Source organism: Macadamia integrifolia, chromosome 11 (assembly GCF_013358625.1).
Source record: "Macadamia integrifolia cultivar HAES 741 chromosome 11, SCU_Mint_v3, whole genome shotgun sequence".
NCBI lineage: Eukaryota > Viridiplantae > Streptophyta > Magnoliopsida > Proteales > Proteaceae > Macadamia > Macadamia integrifolia.
The window spans coordinates 4,286,478-4,309,676 of NC_056567.1; the positions used below are offsets into that span (position 1 = coordinate 4,286,478).

The 23,199-nt window shown below is 36.8% G+C and overlaps 3 protein-coding genes across 4 annotated transcripts; 1 reads left to right on the plus strand and 2 right to left on the minus strand.

Annotated features, from left to right (window-relative positions):
- Nucleotides 1-77: 77 nt before the first annotated feature.
- LOC122093213 (eugenol synthase 1-like) lies at nucleotides 78-2,202 on the minus strand. The gene is made up of 5 exons (XM_042663496.1): nucleotides 1,935-2,202; nucleotides 1,711-1,845; nucleotides 814-1,051; nucleotides 450-653; nucleotides 78-369 (listed from the first exon to the last, which is right to left on the minus strand). The coding sequence occupies exons 1-5, from the start codon at nucleotides 2,115-2,117 to the stop codon at nucleotides 203-205; spliced, it is 927 nt and encodes a 308-aa protein (XP_042519430.1). The 5' UTR covers nucleotides 2,118-2,202; the 3' UTR covers nucleotides 78-202.
- Nucleotides 2,203-3,570: 1,368 nt separating this feature from the next.
- LOC122092858 (pentatricopeptide repeat-containing protein At2g35130) lies at nucleotides 3,571-7,345 on the plus strand. Its single transcript, XM_042663157.1, has 7 exons — nucleotides 3,571-3,775; nucleotides 4,329-4,767; nucleotides 5,031-5,280; nucleotides 5,656-5,801; nucleotides 5,882-6,087; nucleotides 6,189-6,313; nucleotides 6,600-7,345. Coding segments are annotated over exons 1-7 (1,752 nt in total). The 5' UTR covers nucleotides 3,571-3,773; the 3' UTR covers nucleotides 7,184-7,345.
- A 952-nt stretch (nucleotides 7,346-8,297) lies between these two features.
- Nucleotides 8,298-21,955, minus strand: LOC122093801. 2 transcript variants are annotated; one of them, XM_042664286.1, is made up of 8 exons: nucleotides 21,731-21,955; nucleotides 21,538-21,591; nucleotides 18,584-18,677; nucleotides 14,294-14,335; nucleotides 14,132-14,204; nucleotides 10,831-10,871; nucleotides 8,765-8,824; nucleotides 8,298-8,646 (listed from the first exon to the last, which is right to left on the minus strand). In XM_042664286.1, exons 2-8 carry the CDS (start codon nucleotides 21,543-21,545, stop codon nucleotides 8,548-8,550), a joined length of 417 nt encoding a protein of 138 aa, XP_042520220.1. In that variant the 5' UTR covers nucleotides 21,546-21,591; nucleotides 21,731-21,955; the 3' UTR covers nucleotides 8,298-8,547. The 2 variants fall into 2 exon arrangements, with proteins under 2 accessions (XP_042520220.1, XP_042520219.1); XM_042664285.1 differs by having other exon boundaries at nucleotides 21,741-21,954.
- Nucleotides 21,956-23,199: the final 1,244 nt, after the last annotated feature.

The window sequence follows — 23,199 nt, forward strand, 5'->3', positions numbered from 1 at the left end:
GAGTCATAAAGATATAGTCGCACATTGGTTTATTTTCAGGTCCTTAGTGCCTTTATACACTTGAGGAGCTCTCTCCATTTATAATATGTTCTCTTTATTTTTCCGTTGAAGTTGAGGCAAACATTAGTCTTCTTGATCAAAACCCAAGTCTAAAAGAGACCAAAGCTTTCTTGGTTTGTTTTACAGATGTGTACAAAACTCTTTAAACAAGCCGATCAAGGAATTCATCAACAGTTATGTATTTCACTTCTGGGTAAAGCTCAGAAGCCTCCACACCATTTGATGGATCAATCTCAAAATTTGTTTGCATTCCCTTCACTAGAATTGCATGGAAGAGGGACAAAAGAATATTTGATGGATATGGAGACTCTGCAACAAATGAATGACAAAAAACAGATCAATATCAGAAGCCTAGCAATCACAAACTATTTAAGGATCTTGTCACTGACCTTGGATTTTCTTGAGTTGTTCCTCTTCAGGAAGATAGTTCTTTTCAAGAGACTTGCCAATCCTCTTCTCCCACGATGACACGATCTCATTTAAAGAGCAGATGTTAGCAGGAGGTCTCATGTAGAGCTTCTTGTTCAATGTTCTTGGGTCATCTATAGCTTTAATGGTGTATGTTCCTATGTCCCCTTCCTCAACAAAAATTGCTGGAAAAAAATAAACAAAAAAAATAAAAAATAAAAAACTAAGAAAACTGGACCTAAGTTCCCAATTCTAGGATAGGATGTAATGAAATTACAACCAGGTGATGTACTGGTATCAATAACAAAGAGATTGGTGTTAAAGATGCTGTGTTATTGATGTTACCCTTAGCATTTCCATCTCCATAGATCACTACTTTGTCTCTTGGAGGAGTTGTTGCACCTAACTGTGCAAAACTATGCAGGTAATAACTAGCAAAGCAGTTGCAGAAGACAAGAGTATATGGAATCCCTTCAGTTTCAATAGCTTTACGGATCTTAGCTTTGTTCCCAAAATGGCTAGCTGCTGGTTCAATTGAATGGACATTATTGACTTCACCTCCAAATTCTGAAGGTAAGAATCTCTGGAGATAATCATCCATTTTCATCAGTATTAGTTTGATCAATGCTTAAATTGTATTTTTCTCTTGGATAAGAGAAACAGTAGAATACAAAACCTAAAACGACGTAGAAAGCGAATGGAGATCGTAAACAATAATCACACAATTGTACACGAAAATTTACGTGGTTCGATAAGATTGTCTACATCCACAGTGATGTGAGATTTGTTTCACTATCAATGGAGAATAGGGCTATAACAACTCATACTCACACTTCTATTAGAATGCTTAGATAGAAGAAACCCTTGCTAAAAATATATACTGAAAGCCTATGCAAGTAATTCACCGAAACACCTACTAATGCAAGCGATAAAATACAAGACATCATAACCCCGCAACAAAAATAATTTTGTTGTCCCACAATAAATCTTTGAAATATATATGGTAAAAGGTTGGGTATGCTAGCGTTGTGCCCAACATTGTGTCTGCCTTTCTCCTCCCCCCTTGGAAAAGTCCCCTTTGCTCTTCGCATCCTAGCCCCTCATTGATTGAGCCGCTAACTCCAAGAAAACTGGTGTCTTTCCCAACCTCTTCCGGAAAACCATTCCCAATAACATCATATGTGGATCATGTGGTTAGTTCAGATCTAGGATTATAGTCTAAGCTTAGAAAAGGTGTGTTACCTTGACATTCCCAGCTTCTTTGATAGCAGAGATGATGTTCATCTGATCTAAGAGATTTCTTGGGCCCATAGCAGAGATCACAACATCAACTTGCTTAATTGTCTGAACCAAAGTCTTATGATCATAAATATCTCCCTGCATCAATTAGCAAACGTTTTATGAATTTGTGAGTTATGAGAGTTGATGAAGATCTTTGTTTCCTAAACTCAATCATATATACATACATAGACAATGGTGATCCCAGAGTTCTTGAAGCTCTCAATGAGTTGTGCCTTAACTGGGTCTGAAGCTGCACTCTCTCTAACCATAGCTATGGTGGGATGCCCTGCCTTGGCACTTGCATCTACTATGTATTTCCCAATCTGGCCTGTCCCGCCGATGATCAGAACTTTGCTCTTAGCCGACATTTGAAGCTTAAAAAATTTTCCGGTCACTGGCAAAGTGAATTAAAACTTGCAATTCTAGAGGGAGAATTATATATGATCACCATTGGATTAAGAAAATAATATTGATAAGATAGGTGTTGACTAATCATCTCCTTGTACATGGAATGTTGTTTTCTCCCAATCAATTATTGTTGGGCTAATGTTTACAAAAATGCCATTTCACCATTGGTTCACAAAATTTTGTCAATATCAGAATTATTGAAGGGGTAAGTTAGCATTTTTTTTTTTGGGGGGGGGGGGGGGGTGGGAATCCAGCTACTAGTCAACTAGAGTTACAACACAAGCATGAAATGCCAAAATGTAGCCTACCTTGATATATAAGGGACAAGTCGTCTGCACTTCTATCAAATAATAATAATAATAATAATAATAATAATAATAATAAGTCCCTTATTCCATCTATCTCATTTATGATTGCTGCCACATTGTAGCTCCAATGGCCCCCAAATTTGATGTATATGTTCACATCTGATTAGACCAATTCAATACACTTGTATGTTATCATCAACATTTGAAGTAAGAAGTAAACAAAATATGAACTCTTCCATCAGAGAAAAAAAAATCAACTAAAGCTATTGGAAGTTAGAACTTGGTAGATGCCTTATGAGGATGGTCCAAGTCTATCTAATAGTCAATTTGTCAAATCACCATTCCATTGAGGAAAAAAAAATTGTGATTGAAAGGGAGATAGAAGAAGGGTTGATGGAAATATTTTTCTTTCGAGTAATGCTAAGAGGATCCTAGGGTCATCTATCTGGAGCTTGCAATATATGTCATTCTGACAGTGTGGCACTTACACCAAAATAGAATGAAAGGCACAATGGCTTTTTCACTCTTATTAATACAAAAAATCTCACCCCTATTGATGCTTTTACAAGTCCTATGATTGACCCCCAAACTAGCACATAGGCCACGCTTCTAGGCAGGAATCCTCTCTCTCCCCATACATCCATAATACTTTCGGTGGATTTTATTTTTTTTTGGAAAATTATTTTGTACCACCCTGTAACTTTCACGAATGTCTTGTATCTCCAATTTTTTTGTGAAATGTCTACCATATCTGGTTTCGATAGTGGTGTCAACTTAAAATTTAGAAAAAAGTAAAAAATACGTTTTCACCTTTATAAGCCAGCTCGAAATTGGAGATGAGAATTTATCCCAAAAGATTTGGTTAACACATGAGGGGTGATACAAGAAAATTTTCCTTCCTTCAGGAGTAGGACTCCCACTAACGTCAATTGCGTATGATTTGGTTTATAGAACGTCAGATTAGGATTGACGCATTGGTGGGTCTCAGAAACAATCTCAATCTGGCCGAGTTGTTGGTAGAGAGAGAGAGAGAGAGAGAGAGAGAGAGAGAGAGAGAGAGAGAGAGAGAGAGAGAAGTTATTTTGCTCATTTGTCCTGACATGTCTAGATTTTTTGAAGTTCTCTGGTTCAGTTACCCGCTTTGTTATCTTGAAAGATAAGGCCCAAACTAAGCTTGTATGGTCTATGGATAATTCCTCTGCGCTACTCTTGTTCAGTTGCACTTTGTTGTTCGCTTCTAATGAAAATTCTCCAGATACCCAGTTAGGATTTCAAAAGAGTAAGAGGATTTCATCCTCTGTATAATCCATGTAAGGCTTTTCTTCCACTCCTCTCCACTTCCTGTTTTGTAATTTATTATCTTCTTATTCTCTTATCTTCCCTTGCAAGTTCTGTTTTTTGTTGGCTGAAATACAACCCTTGCAATTTTATTACATTGTTCTTCGTAAGAGCATTCCTATCTTGTTTTAGGAAATGGGTTTTCTTTATAGTTCAAGATAAGTAGACATATTAGAGCAGCATTTGAGATTCCCTTTCTATGAAGTTTTTGTATTGATTACTGTAAGGGCTTGGGAAAGGGGTTTATGATTTAAGAGCTACATTCTTATCTATTTTCAGTTTCATGGTTCAGTGTATTTTTGAATATTATCCAACCTCTCCCCCCTAATTAAACTTGTCATAGTTAATTAGTAATGTAATATGAAATTGAAGGTGATCTGCAAGTCCTTATTTCTTAACTGTGGATGCATTTTTGTATAAGAAGTGGAAGGTGGTGAACAAATTATGTTTGAAAAGTCAATCTGTTGTTCAGAAATTAGCCGGAAAGGTTCTCCTATTTGCTATTAATTCCATTGATTGTTGTAGGTTGATGGCAGAGTGTGCATATATTCATCCATTCATAGAAGCAAGAAGTGTGCTTGTTCCTTCTGCATGTAATAATGATTTTAGGTGGACTGCCAAGAGTTCAAAGAGTGGGAATGCTGAGAAACATCGCGACCGTGAAAGCCTTTTTCTTGACAAGCGCGGTGCATGGAGAAGCTTCAATCCCAAAAAGCTGTCTAGGAAAAAGGGTGGTGCTCTAAGGGGAAGGGGATGGAAGTATGGTTCTGGGTTTGTTGATGGTGTCTTCCCTGTGATGAGTCCCACAGGTCAACAGATTTTGGACTTAGTACAGAAGGAAATTGATGACACTGAAATCTGGAGTTATCTCAGTAATCTTCCTCCTACACACACCACATGGGATGACCTCATTAATGTTTCTGTTCAACTTCGCCTCAATAAACACTGGAATTCGATTGTGTTGGTGAGAAGCATTTCTGAACTTGTATTATCTTCTTCTTGCTTATTTCTAGTGGCATTAAAACCTACGCTTGAGTGTAATCTTCTAGTTAGTTTTATTTGCTGGGAATTGCTTTGATCTGTAAAAGCTTGAAGCTTTTTAACATCCTAAAAAGTTTGAATATAAAGGTTATGACTTCTTCTAAGAACTGCATATATTTTTTTCCCTGTAACTGTAAGATCTTATGTTATATACAGTTAACTGTAAGATCTTAAACAATTTTTTAGGTGTGCGAGTGGATACTTCAGAGGAGTTCCTTCCAACCTGATGTCATCTGTTACAATTTACTCATAGATGCTTATGGACAGAAATCTCTGTATAAGAAAGCAGAATCTGCTTATTTAAGACTTCTGGAAGCTCGATGTGTTCCGACAGAAGATACTTATGCTCTTCTGATATGGACTTACTGCACATCTGGGTTGCTGGAGAAAGCAGAGGCAGTCTTTTCTGAGATGAGAAAATATGGCCTTCCTTCAAGTATGTTACTGGTCTTATATTCTCTTCTGAAATCATATATATATATATATATATATATATTTTTTTTTTTAATTGAGTTTTCTTTCTTTTGTAATCTGATCACAATCTTGAATTTTCAGTCTTTTCAACAGACATGTTGAGCCCTTTTGGCTTGCTGGTGTGGTACATGTTTAATATCCTTGTTCAAATCATCAATCTCTGTTTTAATATTAATGGTATCATTTTAGGATGATAATATGATGATATTTGATAGCCAAATGCCTAGTATTATGCCCTTATTTACGAGTCTATTATGTTTTATTGGTAATATGTGAACTTCCAATGTAACTAGTGAAAATTCATGAGTTAATCAAGAAAGATCCTTGGTTTTCACAGGTGCAGTTGTGTACAATGCTTATATTGATGGGTTGGTGAAGGGAAGGAATACTCCAAAGGCTGTGGAGATTTTTGAGAGGATGAAGAAAGATCAGTGTCAGCCATCTACAGATACATATACAATGTTGATCAACTTATATGGAAAGGTGGCCCATTTTCTTTTCTTTGTTCTTGTTCCTACCAGATCTCCTTGATAGAATTTAAGGTACCATCTCTATTTTTTCAGGCAGGTAAATCTTTTATGGCCCAAAAGCTGTTCCATGAAATGAGAAGTCAAAAATGCAAGCCTAATATCTGCACATACACTGCACTCATAAATGCATTTGCAAGGGAAGGGCTTTGTGAGAAAGCTGAAGAAGCATTTGAGGAGTTGCAAGAAGCTGGGCATGAGCCTGATGTGTATGCTTATAATGCTCTAATGGAGGCCTACAAGTTAATACCAATTCTCTTGTGACGTTCTCTCACTGTTGAACAATCATGCTAAATGACATTTCCAGTAATGCTCCCAAGTCTTAATCTTGTCGATCAAACAGCCGTGCAGGTTATCCATTTGGGGCTGCCGAGGTATTCTCGCTTATGCAGCATATGGGTTGTGAACCAGATAGAGCTTCATATAACATTATGGTAGATGCATATGGGAGAGCTGGTCTACATGAGGGTAATTTTGGTTGCTTGATAACTAGTTATTTGTTACATGAATATCTCAATAAAGTAATAGATTGCTAACTTGTGATCAAGTTTGTGACATTGGTCCTTGAAATGCCACCATAGAAACTATATTATCCAGTAACTACCATTAAATTCATGATCCACATTTCTCATTTCCTAGAAATTTCTTTCTTATTTAAATGACTTAGAAATGGAGATACCATTACCAAATATCATATCCAGAACTCCTTGATCTGTTCTCTTACACTCTGTTTCCTATTCTGTTCCTGTTCTAGATGCACAGGCTGTATTTGAAGAACTAAAACAACTGGGGATGACTCCAACCATGAAATCTCACATGCTACTCTTGTCAGCTTACTCGAAAACGGGAAACGTCTCAAAATGTGAGGAAATTGTGAACCAGATGCATAAATCTGGCCTCGAACCAGATACCTTCGTCTTGAACAGTATGCTCAACACTTACGGAAGGATGGGACAACTTGACAAAATGGAAGAAGTTTTAAGTGTAATGGATAAGGGACCGTACGAAGCCGATATCAGCACATACAACATCTTGATCAATATCTATGGTCGGGCAGGATTTTTAGAGAGAATGGAAGAATTGTTCCAATCACTTCCCTCAAAAAACATAAAACCTGATGTTGTCACATGGACTTCTAGGCTTGGAGCCTACTCTAGAAAGAAACTATATGTAAGATGCATGGAAATCTTTGAAGAAATGATTGATACTGGTTGTTATCCTGATGGAGGAACTGCGAAAGTTCTCCTTTCAGCATGTTCAAGTGAGGATCAGATTGAACAGGTTACATTAGTACTTAGAACAATGCACAAGGAGATGAGGACTGTTTTGCCTATCTGAGGTTCTCCTGCTATACTGGTCTATCATTCAAACAGGTGTGTCATAATACCCTGGTCAGAGTCTGCAAATCCAGCTTCCATACCAAGAAGCATAGGTTGGTTTTTAACTCTAAAAGAAATAAATAAATAAGATAACAAAGTTTACACTTTGAATTCAAAATAAGTCATTGAAGAATGCCTCTCTAGACACCAGAATCTATGCAGATCACATTTTAAGGCTCTGAAAGAACACTTTCTGGAAAGAACACTTTAGTTCTTTAACTGACAACCATTTCTTCAAAAAATTGTTTATATTGACTTATCTTGATGCACACGATGATACTATGCTGATTGCAAGAAAGGAAATATTACAATGAGAAATAAGAAGTTAAGAATTACAGTTTTTGGAACTGGGTATAGATAAGCACCGAAGGATCTGATTAGCCCTCCAGGCCTGACATGTACCTAAGCTCATCCATATGTGGTTGTCTAATCATCAGACCCAGCTCAATCATTCTGTTCGACCAGCCTTAGGCCCCAATTGCAGAGGGGAACTTATTTAAAGCAAACTATTAATATTCTCGTTGCAACAAGTTGCACTATTGCAACATGTTGGTCACAGGTTTTTAACTTGGAAACAGCCTCTTGCAAAGTAAGGGGTAAAGCTGCGTGCAAACATTTGCCCCTCCCATACCCTGCAGTTACAGGAGTCTCTTGCACTGGGTTGCTCTCTTTTTTTCCCACCAAATAGAAGGGAAAATAATAGAACCCCAAGTAGAGCTGCGGTGGGAACACGGAAAATCATTTGGAAGCTTCATATGCCCTTCCAAGGTATAGAAGCCTTTCTATAGAAATTACCACATCATTGTAGTAAGATGGATCATTAATTAATAGGAATTATGCAGAGTTAGGGATGAATCAGCTTCCCCAACTCTGCATTGGCCATGAGGGCTTGATGAACACCTTTTATTGAGTTAATCCAGATTGAATTTTAGGCAGACTAATCTTAAAAATTAGCTAACAAATTACAGAAATCAACATATCAAGGGCTTAAAGAAGGATCATGGCCATGAAGACAGCATGCTTTCCAACATCCAACAATATGTTCTGTAGGAATGCTTGTGAAGAAGATCACATACTAAATGCATCAATTATACTTGAAAGAATTCATTGGTTTCCAGGTGAAAAAACCACCAACTTCAGGTAACCGAGTGAAGTCCCTAGATCAAAACACAGCTTCTAACCTGCCATTGCACAATGACCTTGGAACAGGATCAACATCAATCAGCAACTGAGTAATATCCCACAAACCAATATCATCATTCATTATTATTTTCTTTTCAACTTTTTGACATGGTATAACCAGAATAATATCCCATGGACCATCTATTTAGAGTGTATTCTAATATTCTGCATTATTTTTTCATTGAACCTGTCATCGGATATAAAGTTCCGTGCCGCATCTAGACTTAGTTCTTCATACACCTGAAATCACATAAAATTCGGAAAAGACTTCATTTATTAAGTACACAAAATAAAAATACAAGTAAAGGACAAGAAAATATAATAAATATTCATCAGATGTGCAGAAAAGTATGCATACAAGTTTCTTGTGAACCACTTGGAAAGCCTTGCAGAATTTCTCAGCTTCTGCTGCACCAACCTACAAAAATAGAAACAAAGAGCTAGTTCTACATCCCCCACTACCACAACAGCAAATAATTTCCATTATCTTTTCTAGTGAAGCCATTCAATTATTCTAGATCCAAATTATCATTAAAATGAAATGTATCAACAATCTGGTCAAATAGAAAATGGACAAATAAAGAAGGGAGTTCATATTGAACATTCATACTGTATATCTAGAAGTCACCTTAAAAGAAAACAGTGAAATATAGAGAAGTCATTCTTCATACAAAATAAATTACAACTGCTGTGAATATTTGCAGAAAGTGGCGAAAAGAAAAAGAGCAATAACATCAACAGAACAAGACCGTTGTGTATATAGCATGAGATTAAGACCATTATGTTTAAATTACAAAAGAAAGGATGTAATAGTATTTTTTAAGTACATAAAAGATTAAGCAAATGCAAGTGGTGAAAATAAAATTGAAGACAAGCTTTGAATCCAAACACAAAGGTGTAATAGACAAACCCGGGAATGGAATTTATTAAAAATAACATGAAGGGATCAACCTCCATTGTTTCTCATTACAGAAAAAAAAAACGACATAAACATCTGATTTGTTTGGACCCTGCAAGATTAGAGCCCACTTGGCTTAATTATTTCCATAATAGTGCTTTTCTCTACATAGTCGGGGCTCCACTCTTCATTCAAAAACAAGAGAAAGCCGTCCCATATACCCAAAGCCCTCAGTGCAGCATTGAGAGAAAAGGAACAGTGGATAACTCTAAGAAAATGCTTGGTTGAGATTATAAAAAAACAAAGGAATTGAGCATGTGAAGCTCTCCTTCCCCCCAATCCCCCCCCCCCCTCTTTTTTTTTTTTTTTTTTCCTCTTTCATTCTTCTCATCCATGTGGAATTTCTCCCTGTTTACCTTCTTTCAAGCCAGAAGGATCACCCACCATTATTTTTGCACCTCCTTACTAAGCGAGGTGACCGAGGTCGGGCTCTATACGAGCTCTTGTTGATTGGCTTTCTTATACCTGTTCTTCCGAACAGTTCGTTTTCAAGGGTGGGCCTATTTCCAATTCTGCCTGAGTGCTTGTTTGTGCAGGCTCATGTAAATAAGATAATTAACTAATTTGAATGGTTTAAGTCTCGATTGGGAATCTTTACTAATTGAATATCAATCACATCTTGATTGGGAAGATTCATCAATCACATGATTGACTTTCGTCATGCTATCTTCTTTGGTTCTAGTTGTCATGAATCATTAATTTATTATTTTTAAAAGATGAGTTGATCGCATACCATCTCTCTTCTGAGGAAGCACATAATTGGAACTCCAATAGGAAGTGGAACATTGATACTGGCTTTATGGGACGCACTTGCATCAAACTCATTGGATGAAAACCAATATGATCAAAGCCATATCACCTATTGAAATCATGCCAATATAAAGAAGGTTCTTATTTTTTATATATAAAACATTTTATTAATAGGAATAGAAAATAAGTTTAAAGCTCACAAAGAAAAAAACCACAGTTCCCGAAGACAAGAAGATGAAACCAATTAGAATTTGAACAACAAACAACTAATCTGGTCCATTTATATTACTGTGTAGCTGGAGAACAGACAAAATTTAAGAGAATGGGGAGGAAAAGAAAACTAAGGAAACAAAAGATTTGGAATCCTTGCACACCACCACCACCACCCCCCCCCCTCCCCGCCCAAAAATAATAATAATAATAATCTAGGAAGAATAGAAAATTTGGAAGTATTTATGTAGTATCAAACACTAGTGTGAAAATTGCTTATAGCATTCATGAAGTAATCTAGGAAAGGTAGTGTGTCCAAGTGTGACATAATCCAGTGTATCAAGAGCATAATAAAAATCTATAAAGTTCTACAGAGCAGCGTTACTCACTGATAATTAAACAGATACTAACATAAAGGAATATGTAACACTGAGAAACATTATCATGGAATGGGCACACAATTGAAGCTTCAAAGTTGGTAACACAATAATACCCAAATAACATACCTTCCTCTCTGCTGCTAATTTTAATTTCTCCCAGAATGGATCTGCCAGATAGAAAAGAAAGACACACAATCTTTATAAATTTAATCTACATGACAACTAGAGATGATGATAAAACGACAGTATAAATACTAGAACTAAAGTCATTTGGGTGAGTTTACAATTAGGTCTTTCTTTAAATATTTAAATTTTTTATTTTTTTTTTATGGGGTTTTCTTAAACAGCCATAATACTATTATTGATTCTATTTAAAATAGAAAAACATGTAGCTGTTATTTGGAACATAATATTCAAAGAAAGAACCCCCCAAAACAACATTCTACAACAGGAAGGGGAAAACAATATTTTCGTCCGTATGTGCGCTATAAAACCTACATAAAATAGTATCAGACCTTAACAAAAAACAGGGAAAGGACCAGTTGAGAATGATCTAGTGGACCAATCCCAGCAACTATGATTTATATGTTGTTCATGATAACATTACTTTAATTCTCCATTGAATGGGAGTGCCCTTGCATTAGATGTTACATTTTAACCATGAGACTTGTTGAAAAGGAAGAATGCCAAAACAATATGGGCTTCTGAGCTCTGACTTTAAGTGATTCTGATCTCAAGTTAAAAAGAAAAAAAAAGGATACCTCAGCCTCACAATTTTATTCATTAAAAAAACTAGTATCTTAGAAGATCCTTCATGTTATTGATTGTTAAATCTCAATGCTATGGTTCTAGAGAATAAAACTGTAATTTTTCTCAAGGTTACTATAAGGTGCACTTCAACAGGTTCATATTGAGCCCGCAGCTTGAAAACTATTCAACAGATCCTGAAGGTACTTCATCCTAATAGGCAGGCAAAACATCTTGAAGCTCAATGTCTGAAGAAAAGACTCCAAATCATAGAGGGACTGTAAAGTCACACGATAGGCTTTAGTGGATTTTTTGTCACTGCCCAAGGCTTCATTGTCATCAAACAATTTCTCATCCATGATAACTTCCTCATTCTCAACTGCTCTCTCTCTCTCTCTCTCTCTCTCTCTCCCCCCACTGGCCACTTTGTTTTCTGAATTTATATGCAGACAACCAAGTGTAAACATTTTGTATTTTGCCATATGTTTTGGTGATGATCTAAACATTGTCATGATGGTTATGGGAATCCTGATTTTGTTTTCTTGTAAAATTTCACTGTATTATCCTGTAAGGTCTCTAACAGCCCATAAGCCCATATAATTGGTGAAATATGTCACCCTAATTGTTAATGTGCTCAATCAGCAAAGTTGGGGAGTTGACCAAGTCATAATGGGACTTACAGCACAAGCGTGGATTTCCAGCTAAGCTCGAGGATGTCTGGCTAAGCTGGAGGGACATCCAGTCTGAAATTGGTGTTTGTGGAAAATTCTGCCAACTGGATGTCTGAATGGCCTAGGGGACATATGGACTGTCTAAGGGACACCCGCTCCAGAAGCAAGCCCTTTTGGCATGATTCAAAGTCCCCAAGGAGGGATGTCTGTACAAGGTGATGCGGATCCGGGTTCCAAAAAGTCGGAATCGGATCGCTTAGGCCCACAAGAATGATAAAATATCTCAATTTAAAGGTTGAGGGCCATTCTTGTAATTTCAGTGACAATTGAAGCACTTGAAAGTGAAGAAAAGAGATACTGGGGTCAAACTGGAATAGAAAAATAAAAGAGGGAGGTATTCTGGTATTTACCAAAGGGAAAGGAGAATAATAACACAATTTAAATAAGGGCTTAGTTGTAAATATCAGTGATTAGGTTACTTAAGCCATAAAAAGAAACGTCATCTCCTTCCTTGTGATCTAAGTATCTAACGGAACCAGCGAAGGTAAGGGATTACAGCTTCGACCACGAAATCCCCAAATAGGAGACTGGATCAAACGGAGGAGTAGGGCCTTGAAATTACGGCTCATCACCCTGCGAAACACCGGTGAAAATCCAGTGAAACAGCCCTCAAACCATCAAATGAAGTTACCAATACCTGATCCTAAACAATTCCTGAGTTTGATCGTACAATCCAGTGTGTATTTCGAGCTGAGAATCAGAGGGAGAAATCGACCTTAAGCATAGAACCTTCGCTCCAGATTTCACGAAGAACTGGTAAGGGCCGCAGAGATCAGTTCAGATTCGGTTGCAGGTATCACTCGGTTCAGATCTGTAAGTCGCAGGAGTCGCTAGAAACAGTATAACACATCGGCAGCAACAAGAAGTAGGGAAGAAAAGAGGGAAGGAAAAAATCAGAGAAGAAAAGAAGAGAAGATTTCAGAGATAGACAAGAAGGGGAATGGCATCCACGACAGTCATGGTTCTCACCCAAATTTCTCAACCAAGATTAATTCTTCAAAAACTAAAACTTCAAATCTCAAAACTGAGTTATTCTCTATTACATGACTAATATAAAGGAAAAATCAAACAATTAATGGAAACTACTAGAAAATGGAAACTATTCTAAAATTAGAAACTAGCTAATTTAAAAAGAAATTGTTTCTAAAACAAAAGAAAATCAAATCAAAAGATTTTTTTTCCTAACTCCATCGTGCAACTGCATCACAAGGAAAGGGACGTCCACACTGAAACCATGCCTTTTTGGCATGTCTTCAGTCCCTGTTCAAGGGATGTTCAGATCTTGCAACCGGAAGTTCGGACCAGTGTCCCCCAACAGTCATAACTTGAACCAGTGGAGTCCAACGACTAGTTGGACTAAAGGGACGTCCAGACCCTGCATCCACACATCCGGCCAAGCCTGCTAAAACCCCAAACAGACATAAACGGCTAGTTTTTCTTTAGTGGGGTTCGTGGCTCATATAAAAGGGAATTGTGAGACATTTCAACCTATCAATCTACAAGGAATTAATTGGAAAACATTTATTGATTGGGTTTATAGGTTGAGAGAGAACTTGGAAATTTTATTTGTATATCTAACCTACAAGTGGCTTTGTAATTTTTGTTCTTCACTCTCACGATTGTGTAAGCTCCTGTAGGAGAGGGTTGTTCTCCACAGGTGTGATTAACTGTAGTGAGGTTTGATTGGTACCGGTAAGCCAATTGGTTTAGTGGAAATCTAAGGATGGAAGTGCCTTCAGTAGAGGACATAGGTCCTGGGATTGGACCAAACCATTCTAAAATTGTTGAGTGCTTTATCTTTTGTTTTTGCAATCATTCCTTCCACCTCATCCTCGAACTAAAGCAAATAGTTGTTAAACATAAATTCCATTACATAACTATCAAAAGAAACAACTAGAGAACAAATTACAATGCTTCTCATAATTGATGCATAAACTCTAATTGCATACCTTCTGTGTCAATTCCCTGAATTTCAGTTCCTTTTTCACCCTCCTCACTCCAAGCACTTTGCCATTCTGTTACCTGTGGTAACAAAATTGCTGGTTGTGTTAAAGTTGGAATTCAAAGAATGTGACAGTAACTGAAAATGGGAAGAGCTTCAGTAATTCCACCTCATCCATTGCTGAATGCTGTCTTGGTAACTCTGAATCAGCCTAGGATGTAAAATAAGATGAGTACCAAATCAACATGAGAAGGAACAAAAGATTCAGCATTCTGATAACTTTTGCACAATCAACACAAATCTATAACTAAGTCTCTTAAATATAAATAGCTCAATAGCTCAATAGCTGCATGGGTATAGAGAACTTTAATTCAACTCTATCAAGAAAAAGAAGCATTGCATGCAGGTGGGACTTGCTCCACCACATGGAAAAGATCAACATCATAAACGACAGCTCCCAAAACCATTTGAACTTATTCCGCTTCAAATTGGACCTCTCCATATCTCTCATAAGCTTCCTAGACAAGCTATTCAGCTTAACTTTCAGTGTGTGAATCAATATAACAACACTACCTTTAGTATCAGTACAGGCTCCAAAAGACCAACAATCCCCTGGTTTCTAGAGAGATGAAGTAATTACTTCAACCCCTGTACACCACAAAATTCAAATCAATGCAATAGATACCATTTTGAACAAAGGCATCAAATACCAAACAAGTTGAAAATTATTTGCGCTGCCCTTTCCTATGGTTAAACTTTCACTTAGTCAAACATATTTCTACATAAAGCAGCTTGCAACAGTGTCCAAAATGACTTCTCTGCAAGTTGACACCATAACTAAGGCCTGAGAACTTCAGGCTAAATATAATTCTAAATAAAAGACACTGACAATCAGCTTTTACCTTTGTACCGGTGGTCCAAAGCTTGGGTGTAAGGAGGATGGAATTAGTTCAGTAGCAGTTTCAAAAAAAGGAATCCAGTGTAGAAAGATAAAGAACAACTGAAAATATGACATTACAGTTCAGATGGAAAACATTTGAGTTACTAGGATCATAATTACCACTCTGGAAAGATAATAGTTAGGGAGTCCAGTCCTGTAAATTAGAAAAGGTCAAATGTGGGTACCATATATGCCTACCACTTCGTACCTTAAGACTTTATATTATAATTACTAGTGCTGGACTCTAAACCATAATACCAAAAGATAAATTATCTATTTGGATGGCATAAACAAGCTTATCACAACCAAAATTAAAACTTAAAAGAAGCAACGGAGTAAATTTACAAAAAGCACGTAAGGGCAAAACCCAGCCAGCACAAGTGACCCCCAAACACCCCACTTTTCACAACGAAATCCACCAGTTCATTTGTCAATTTTGGGACTAAAGAGGAAAAGATACTCAAAAGAAGTAATGAAGACAGATTTCTATGACTATAGGGAAAGAACTGGCTTTACAAATAAAATCCCTTTGCCCTATTAGATTTCATGAACATATAAACCAAACAGCTTTGTCAACAAGAAAATGCTTTAAATCAATGCATTTTCAGTAAATCCATCCTCCAGGAGTTGGACTTCAATGGCGATAATGGAATTTGTTATCTTTCCCCACTGGATGTCAACGGGAAGCCGGATCTATATCCAGGTTCTGACGAATATAAATCATTTAGCCCATAATTTTATAAAGAAGAAAAATTTCCTGCTCCAGCAGACCATATAAACATACCTGGTCTGCGTATTCCACATGCCCACGCGGGATAGTGATGTGGGAATTCTGACCATTAAATATTTAGGAATGATCTAGAATGGCCAAATGCCAAACTTCAGTCTCAAATTGAATCATATACCCTTTCACATACATCCATGCACCCTCTCGATAGTCCATGCCCCTCTCCACTTATTTTTCCATTTGAAAAACTCTGTTTGTGCTGAAACTTGACATGTGAGAAAGGGACCAATTTCAGCCTCATTGTCCTGTCATGTAACAGTAGAAACCCTTACCCAAAAAAAATAAACAGTAAATTAGTTCTGTGCTAAACTATGTCTTCCCTCCTGAACCTTCATTAAAGGAAGCTATTTCACACTGAAATGGATTTTCTCTTCATCTCCAAGTACTTCCACTTGATTGTTCTCATATAAGAGTTCCATAAATATGAGAATACTAATATTTGACACTGAAAAGGATCCAAGTGATGCATAAGCATAGCTCATCATATAACGAGATTTATGATGAATGCATGGATCAGAAACTCACAACCAAAAAAAGGAAAACCAGGAAAAAAAAAACAATTAGTCACTATATGAATTAAAATCCAAATGCATGCCCTGGTGTAACTCACATGTTCAGTCTACTCTTTCAGTCCAGTAATAATACAGATTGAAAGTATAAATATTCACCAACTTACCCACACACACACACACAAATTACAGAAACCCAGTTAAGATTATGGAGTCAAGATGCATGAAACCATTGATTGTGTCATCTCCACGACTTATAGAGAATGCCCATTAAAGGAATGAGTAGAAAATAACAATGGAAAAGAGAGAAAGTTTTTACTTGTTCAGGGCATACAATGCATGAATGATTAAGTTGGAAAAAAAATAAAAATGCTAAATAATCTTCAGAAAAGTAGAGAAAGAGGGCAGAAAGAAAACAACTATATCCCCATATCTTCAAGTAACTATTCTCATTTTATTATTATTATTATTAGAGGAAATTACACTCCTCTCCCCTGTATGTTTCAAGTATTACAGAACCCTCCCGTATGAAGTTTGAAATTACACTCCCCTCCCTCCTAAGTTCTAGATTCTATCAACTGTACCCTGACCATGAGTGAGGAACCATTAAGTGTTTTACAAATTTGTTTTAAACCCCAAAATACCCTTGATCCAATGGAGATGACCTATTTGCCGTCAACCCTTATTCTTCGTCTTCGTTCCCAACAGCGGCCGGCGACTCTATTCCTCTTCTACTTCTCCGTCTCCATTTGGCAGAGATGGCCGGCACTCTATTGCCTTCCCCCCATTTCCGGCCGTAGCACGGGCAGGTGCGAAGCAATTGTCTCTATTTGTAAAGCATTCACTTTCTTCCCTGCTTCTGAGAAAACCATGGTCGGTGGATTTTAAGATTAAATGCCGATTCTATTGTTCTAGGATTCTTGGTCCAATTCCGGCCAATTCTGAGCCGATCTGAATCAGAGTCGGCTGGAATCGATTCCATTAACTGATTACTGTGTTTTAAAACCCTGGCCTATAGGGTAGAAAAACCCAGAATTTACAAGTTGGGTTGTTTCTTGCACCAAGATCACCTCCTAAAATCTGGAGTTGATCTGATGAGAACCAGAAGAGGTTGGTCTCAAAGTTAGGGGCTGCAAATACTGCCCAAACAGAGTTCAACTGAGAAATCAAAGAAAAACAGATTAGGAAGAAGCGAGGAGGTAAGAAGTAAAGAAAGAAGATGAAGAATAACAAGGATTAATGGAAGGAAGGAAGGGGAGAATAGGGATAAATCACACCTGAAACAAATGAGGAGTTTAGAGGAGAGGAAATAGATGCACATCCACTGCTCTTGGCATCAACACTAAAACAACTTCATTTAAAATCCAAAATCCTATATCCATCTGTGCTTACATATATAAGGAAAAGAAAATAAAGTCCTATTTGTACTAAAAAAACTTCATTTAAAATCCAAAATCCTATATCCATAGGGCTCGTGAACAACAGAGCGACTTGGCCATTCTTCTTAAAGGTTCTAAACTCTACTCCAGTTCTGATTTGTTTTCTTTCTCCTTTGTCTTCATTTTCTTTTGTCCTCTTTCTTTCTCGATCCTCCTCTCTCTCTTAGTCTCTTTCCCCCTGGTTGTAGTTGCAGACTCGTAGTTGATTAGAGAAGAAAATGGCGTCAGCCTTCGATGAATTCGGTCATCCGTTTATCATAATAAAGGAGCAAGAGCAGACTACCAGATTGAGGGGTTTAGATGCACAGAAGGCCAACATTTCGGCTGGTAAAGTTGTCGCTCGCATACTCCGTACATCTCTCGGTCCCAAGGGCATGGACAAAATACTCCAGAGCCCCGACGGCGATGTTACCATCAGTGAGTTCATCCTCTCACCATCCCTCGATCTGTGAAAAGTAATCTATCGTTCATGTTTTCCTTTTTCCTTTTTAACTGCTGTTTTAGACAAAAAAAGGGAAAGCAGAAAAAAGGTCATTTAACATTTGCTTCTAACAGTGTTAACACCACAGGGTACGTTTGTAATTACAAACTTCGCAGGAAGTCTGAGTGTAATACCTGAAACATACAGGGGAGGGGAGTGTAATTTATTATTATATATATTTATTTTTCATATCTTTTAGTAATTGAAGCATAATAAAGAGAGATTAGGTGCAGGAAAAATGTTTCAAACAAGGAAAAAAAAATTAAAATACAAGATGCAAAGCACGGAAACAGAGATGCTTACACAGTAATCTCGGGATCGGACGATAGGGAACAGATCCAGAATGTGTCGGAATTCCTGCTCATCCATGACTGCTATGGGGTCTGAAGTCTGGAGTCTAGAGAGTCCGGACCATAGTTTATAAATACAGGTACAGCAAAAAAGAGTGTGGATACATATGGGTATTACTATTAGGACTTCAATAATACTTCTAAAAAATCGATGCAGAAAAAGGGCATGGTAACAATATGGTACATGTTTCTATCCAAAAATTCAGGAACAAAAATACAGGAATATATTTAATATGAATCAAACATGTACACCATTCAACAAACACACTAATAGTATTTAGAACATAAATTTATCAAAAGGAAGTCTCCCAACTGAAATAAACAGAATATAACAGCTGATTTTTATAGGATAGTGATACAACCGGCTATGATATATGGTGCAAAATCTTAGGCAGTTAAGAAGCATAATGTAGATAAACTCACGTAGCAGAGTTGAGGATGCTGAGATGAATGAGTGGTAAAACTAGAAAGGTTAAAGTAATGAATTATCATATTAGAGCTGGTATGTGAGTAGCTTTGATACATTTGAAGCTACGAGAAAGTCATTTAAAATGGCATCGCCATGTTCAATGAAGGCCTTTGGATGCCCCAGTACAAAGGAGTGATTTGATTCAGAATGAAGGATTTAAAAGAGCTAGGGTAGACCTAAAATGACATTATGAGAAGTAGTGAGGAAAGATATGCATAGTTAAGGAGGCCACCTTGTATCAAGTACGACGTTGGAAAAAGATGATCGGAGGGCAAGGATCAATGTAGCTGACTCCATCTAGTTGGGATAAGGCTGAGTTTTTGTTGTTGCATAATAGCTAAATATTTAATCTCATCATATACCCAAGATAATAACATTTAAAAAAAAAAAAAAAAAAAAAAAAAAAAAAAAGAGAGAGAGATTATGAGCTTATTTAGTGTGATAGATAATTTCTAAACAATAATCATCATATTATGCTGCAAATAGATTACAGGCATATGAAAATTTAATCATAGTTGTCAAGGCGGCGTCCCAACTTTTTTTTTTTTTTTTTTTTTTTGTGGGGTGGGGTCTCTATGCTCTCCATAGTGTGAAGGTGCAGATTTTATTATTTTTCTTTTTATTCTATCTCTTTATGTTATCATTGGCCTGTGTACATAATTCTTGTATACCGTGTTAAATCGAAAGAAACCCTGACAGCTGCTCACCCCTAGGCTGAGGAGAGAAGTTGAAGCCCTTGACTAAGAGTGCTAATTTTGGACTGGAACCGGGAACCGGACAGGAACCGACCCACCCAATAGCTTATTGGTCCGAATCTAGATCTACCAATTAACTTATTGGTCTCCCAACAGTTTTAGAACCGATAGACCAACTAGGAACTAGAACAGATCCACATCCTAACCCTATATATTAAATAATTCTTAAGACTTAAGGTCATGAGAGCTATGGTCAAGCCATTAGTCTTTCAATTTTGACTAGCGCCTCGTCTCATGTACTATTTTACCAAAGGTTCGGCTCTAAATTTTAGAGGTCCATTTGGGAATGGTAACTCAAGAACATCCCTTAAAATTATCCTAATTCATATTGATTGAACATAAAACATGAGGTAATACGGACTAGTTTGTGATTTGGGAAAAAGAAATGGTGTGTCCAACAAAACCACAACACTCACCAAAAAAAAAAAATCCACATGAAATGAATAGGGTGGTTTTGAAAACTAGGGTTTTTTTTTTTTTTTTAACTGCTTGGAACAGGACTGAAACCGGCCCACCCATTAGGTAACGGTCTTGGATCTCAAGTTTGGAACCGATTAGCTTATTGGTACTAGTCTTGACCCCTTTCTAGCAGCAACTTTCAGGTAAGTTGTGGTTTTTTTTTTTTTTTTTCAAACATTAGTAACTGAAGAATTGGTCCAAAAATTAAACAGAGGATCAGAGAAATTGTTTTTCTTAAGCTTGTACTAATCTGGGATCTTCATTCTCTTTCCCCACTTTTTCTTCACCTAAGTTCCAAATCGATATATATATATATATATTTTTTTTTTTCCTTTTCTATTTTTTTCTTCTTCCTCCTATTAATTATATATTTTTGTATCCTATCCATTCCTCTCAACCTCATCTATTCCAAGAAAATAACTTGAACAGGTGGAGCAAAGTGACCTCCTTGATCTCAAAAGTCTGAAATTCCTCCTAAATCCAAACCCAGACTAGGCCTTGCACCAACACAGACAATTTTTTGCTAAGGGCAAACCTTCCAATCTATTTCTATCTCCTATTCCCATATTGTATCTCAACTGTTCAGTAAACTTAGGTGAAAATCTTTCACTGATCAATTACAAAGAACATTAACTTATTTAACAGCATAAGCCCTGTTGTGCGACTAGTCCCAATAGTCATAAGAAGACGCTGTATTTTTATGCTACCAATGTCCCTCTTAGCGTTTGTCGAATAACTAGAACCTGCAACCTTAGCCAAACCAAAAGCTTACCATTATGTTAAAAACACATGGTGGCGTAAAGGTGTGAATTTATTTCTTTATGCAGGCGGGTGGTTAGTCCCAAGAATGAGCAACACCTTTTTGCTAACAAGTCCAACTGAAACTTTCCACAAACCCATTACTGCACAAGTCATAAAAATAATTTCAAACCCATTTTCCCATCAAAGAATCTAGAATGTGGGAGATTGTTAAATGATTATGACAAAGGTTCAAAGGAGTAAAAGCCCATGCATTCTTTCCCATCTCCACTTTTTGACTGAAAAATCAAAATTATTTTCCTAACAATTGATTAGCCATATGATTCACACATATATGAGATTGTAGGATATTACAAATTCCACTCTCATTCTCTGTGGATAAGAATAAACTAAAAATAATAATCAGAATAGCAGTAGCCAGAGACAAAGTCGGATCTAATTCCCCAAGAAAAAAAAAACCCTTACTCCGACATGATGGAGCACTTCTGATTTGATATATCAAGATCCGGGAACCTAAACCTGCAAAATGAGAAAAAAAAACTCTATTAGAAACCCTTAACAAAGCTATGTGAATTGTGATTTTATAGAAATGTAGAGAAAGAATGGGGAAAAGAAGGAGAAGAAGGGCAGAAGAAGGGAAGGAGAGAAGACAACTGACGTAGACGTACTAGTCTATCGCAGAATAGGTGATCGGTGAACTCTGGTCTTCCACTCTTTAATTGCAGACTTGCAGTGGCAGTATATCCTACTCGGCTACTCCTACTCTCGGATGGGAGTAACCCCGTCCGCTTGTACGGCCGCTGCACCAGCGTGCGGACCAATGGGATGCAGAGGCATCTGGGTGGTCTTTTCCCGCATCCTCCTATGGTGTAGAGACCCACAAGTGGTCAGGTTCTTTGTCTTACAAAAATAAATGATGCATTTTTTTGGTAGAAATTATACAACTAGGGGTAGGGCCAATTGAGCCCGACATATTTACAACTTAATTAATAAACATATGGGGCTTGTTAAACAGGCGTTGACAGTGCAGGTAGCTAATCCATTGGGCATCCAACCAAACCAAAATGTTTATATGTCTAGCTTGAACCAACTCGTTATAGTCTGACCCAACTTGACTCTCTTTAATACTACATAAAATTCTTATTTTGCCACTACTAGTAAGATTTGATATAATTAAACTTTGTTTTGTAAGTTGTAACGGTCATAATCTCTTCTTTTCTTTCTGTAAGAACAACCATAATTTCATATCATTTCTCTTTGTATTAAAAATTTGCGTCATATATTTCTGTGTCTCCAACCTACTTGAGAAAAGAATTTTATGATAGGCACATTTAAAATCCATTTAGAGGCCGTTTAGACTTAAATAAGTTCGTAGCCCGGTTAAAACCCATTTAAGGAAGCTCGATTACAGCCTGACACCGGTCGACTTGATTATAAACGGTACCATGCCCATAGTTAGCAAAAACAGGAATGGCAAAAAAGGGAAACGGATAGTACGAGTTTTAAATAGTAAAAATTTTTGAATGATACAATCAAATAAACAGTCAAAAAAACTGAGAACGGTAAAAATCGAAAAACGGACGATACGGGTTTTAAATGTGTATGTAGATTTCAACCAAACAAGATTAAAAAAATGGTAATATACTCATATAAATTAAGGAATTATTATATGAATATCTGCATCTAGTGTTCAAAACAACTACAATATCTAACATTAATGCCTATACATCCCATGTCCCATTATAAGTTTTAAGACATATCATTGAATATCATCCAACACCAATTCTAAATTCATACATCACAAATACCCAAAATCTTATTGAGCAATGTGACTAGGTAATGGTGTTATTCATTATTGTCAACATAGTCAACACACTCTTGGAGTGATATGTTTAGTTAGAGTTAGGAGTCATCATTTTAGAAATATTTTTCAGCAAATATGTTAGTTTATAGCTCAATTTTGGGGTCCGTGAATTGAATTTGAATTGAAGGTAATATTATGAGAAATATAGTCCATTGCGTTAGCTTTAAGTTGGTGAAAGAATCAAGTCGATCAGAGTTCGAGAGAGAGATAAATGGTCAATTAAGTAGACATTATATTCAAAAATCAAGTCTTAAAAAACGCCA

What these genes read in the sequence shown, in the direction of transcription:
- LOC122093213 (XM_042663496.1), bottom strand. Translation starts at nt 2,117, where the DNA reads ATGTCGGCTAAGAGCAAAGTTCTGATCATCGGCGGGACAGGCCAGATT. An exon ending in CTGGGATCACCATTGTCTAT is followed by an intron (nt 1,846 to 1,934) that starts GTATGTATATAT and finishes TAATTGATGCAG; the next exon opens with GGAGATATTTATGATCATAA. An exon ending in ACAACTCAAGAAAATCCAAG is followed by an intron (nt 370 to 449) that starts GTCAGTGACAAG and finishes CATTTGTTGCAG; the next exon opens with AGTCTCCATATCCATCAAAT.
- LOC122092858 (XM_042663157.1), top strand. An exon ending in TGATCAACTTATATGGAAAG is followed by an intron (nt 5,802 to 5,881) that starts GTGGCCCATTTT and finishes CTATTTTTTCAG; the next exon opens with GCAGGTAAATCTTTTATGGC. An exon ending in GCTCTAATGGAGGCCTACAA is followed by an intron (nt 6,088 to 6,188) that starts GTTAATACCAAT and finishes TCGATCAAACAG; the next exon opens with CCGTGCAGGTTATCCATTTG.
- LOC122093801 (XM_042664286.1), bottom strand. An exon ending in TCCGATCCCGAGATTACTGT is followed by an intron (nt 14,336 to 18,583) that starts GTAAGCATCTCT and finishes TTTACATCCTAG; the next exon opens with GCTGATTCAGAGTTACCAAG. An exon ending in AGCATTCAGCAATGGATGAG is followed by an intron (nt 14,205 to 14,293) that starts GTGGAATTACTG and finishes TTGTTACCACAG; the next exon opens with GTAACAGAATGGCAAAGTGC.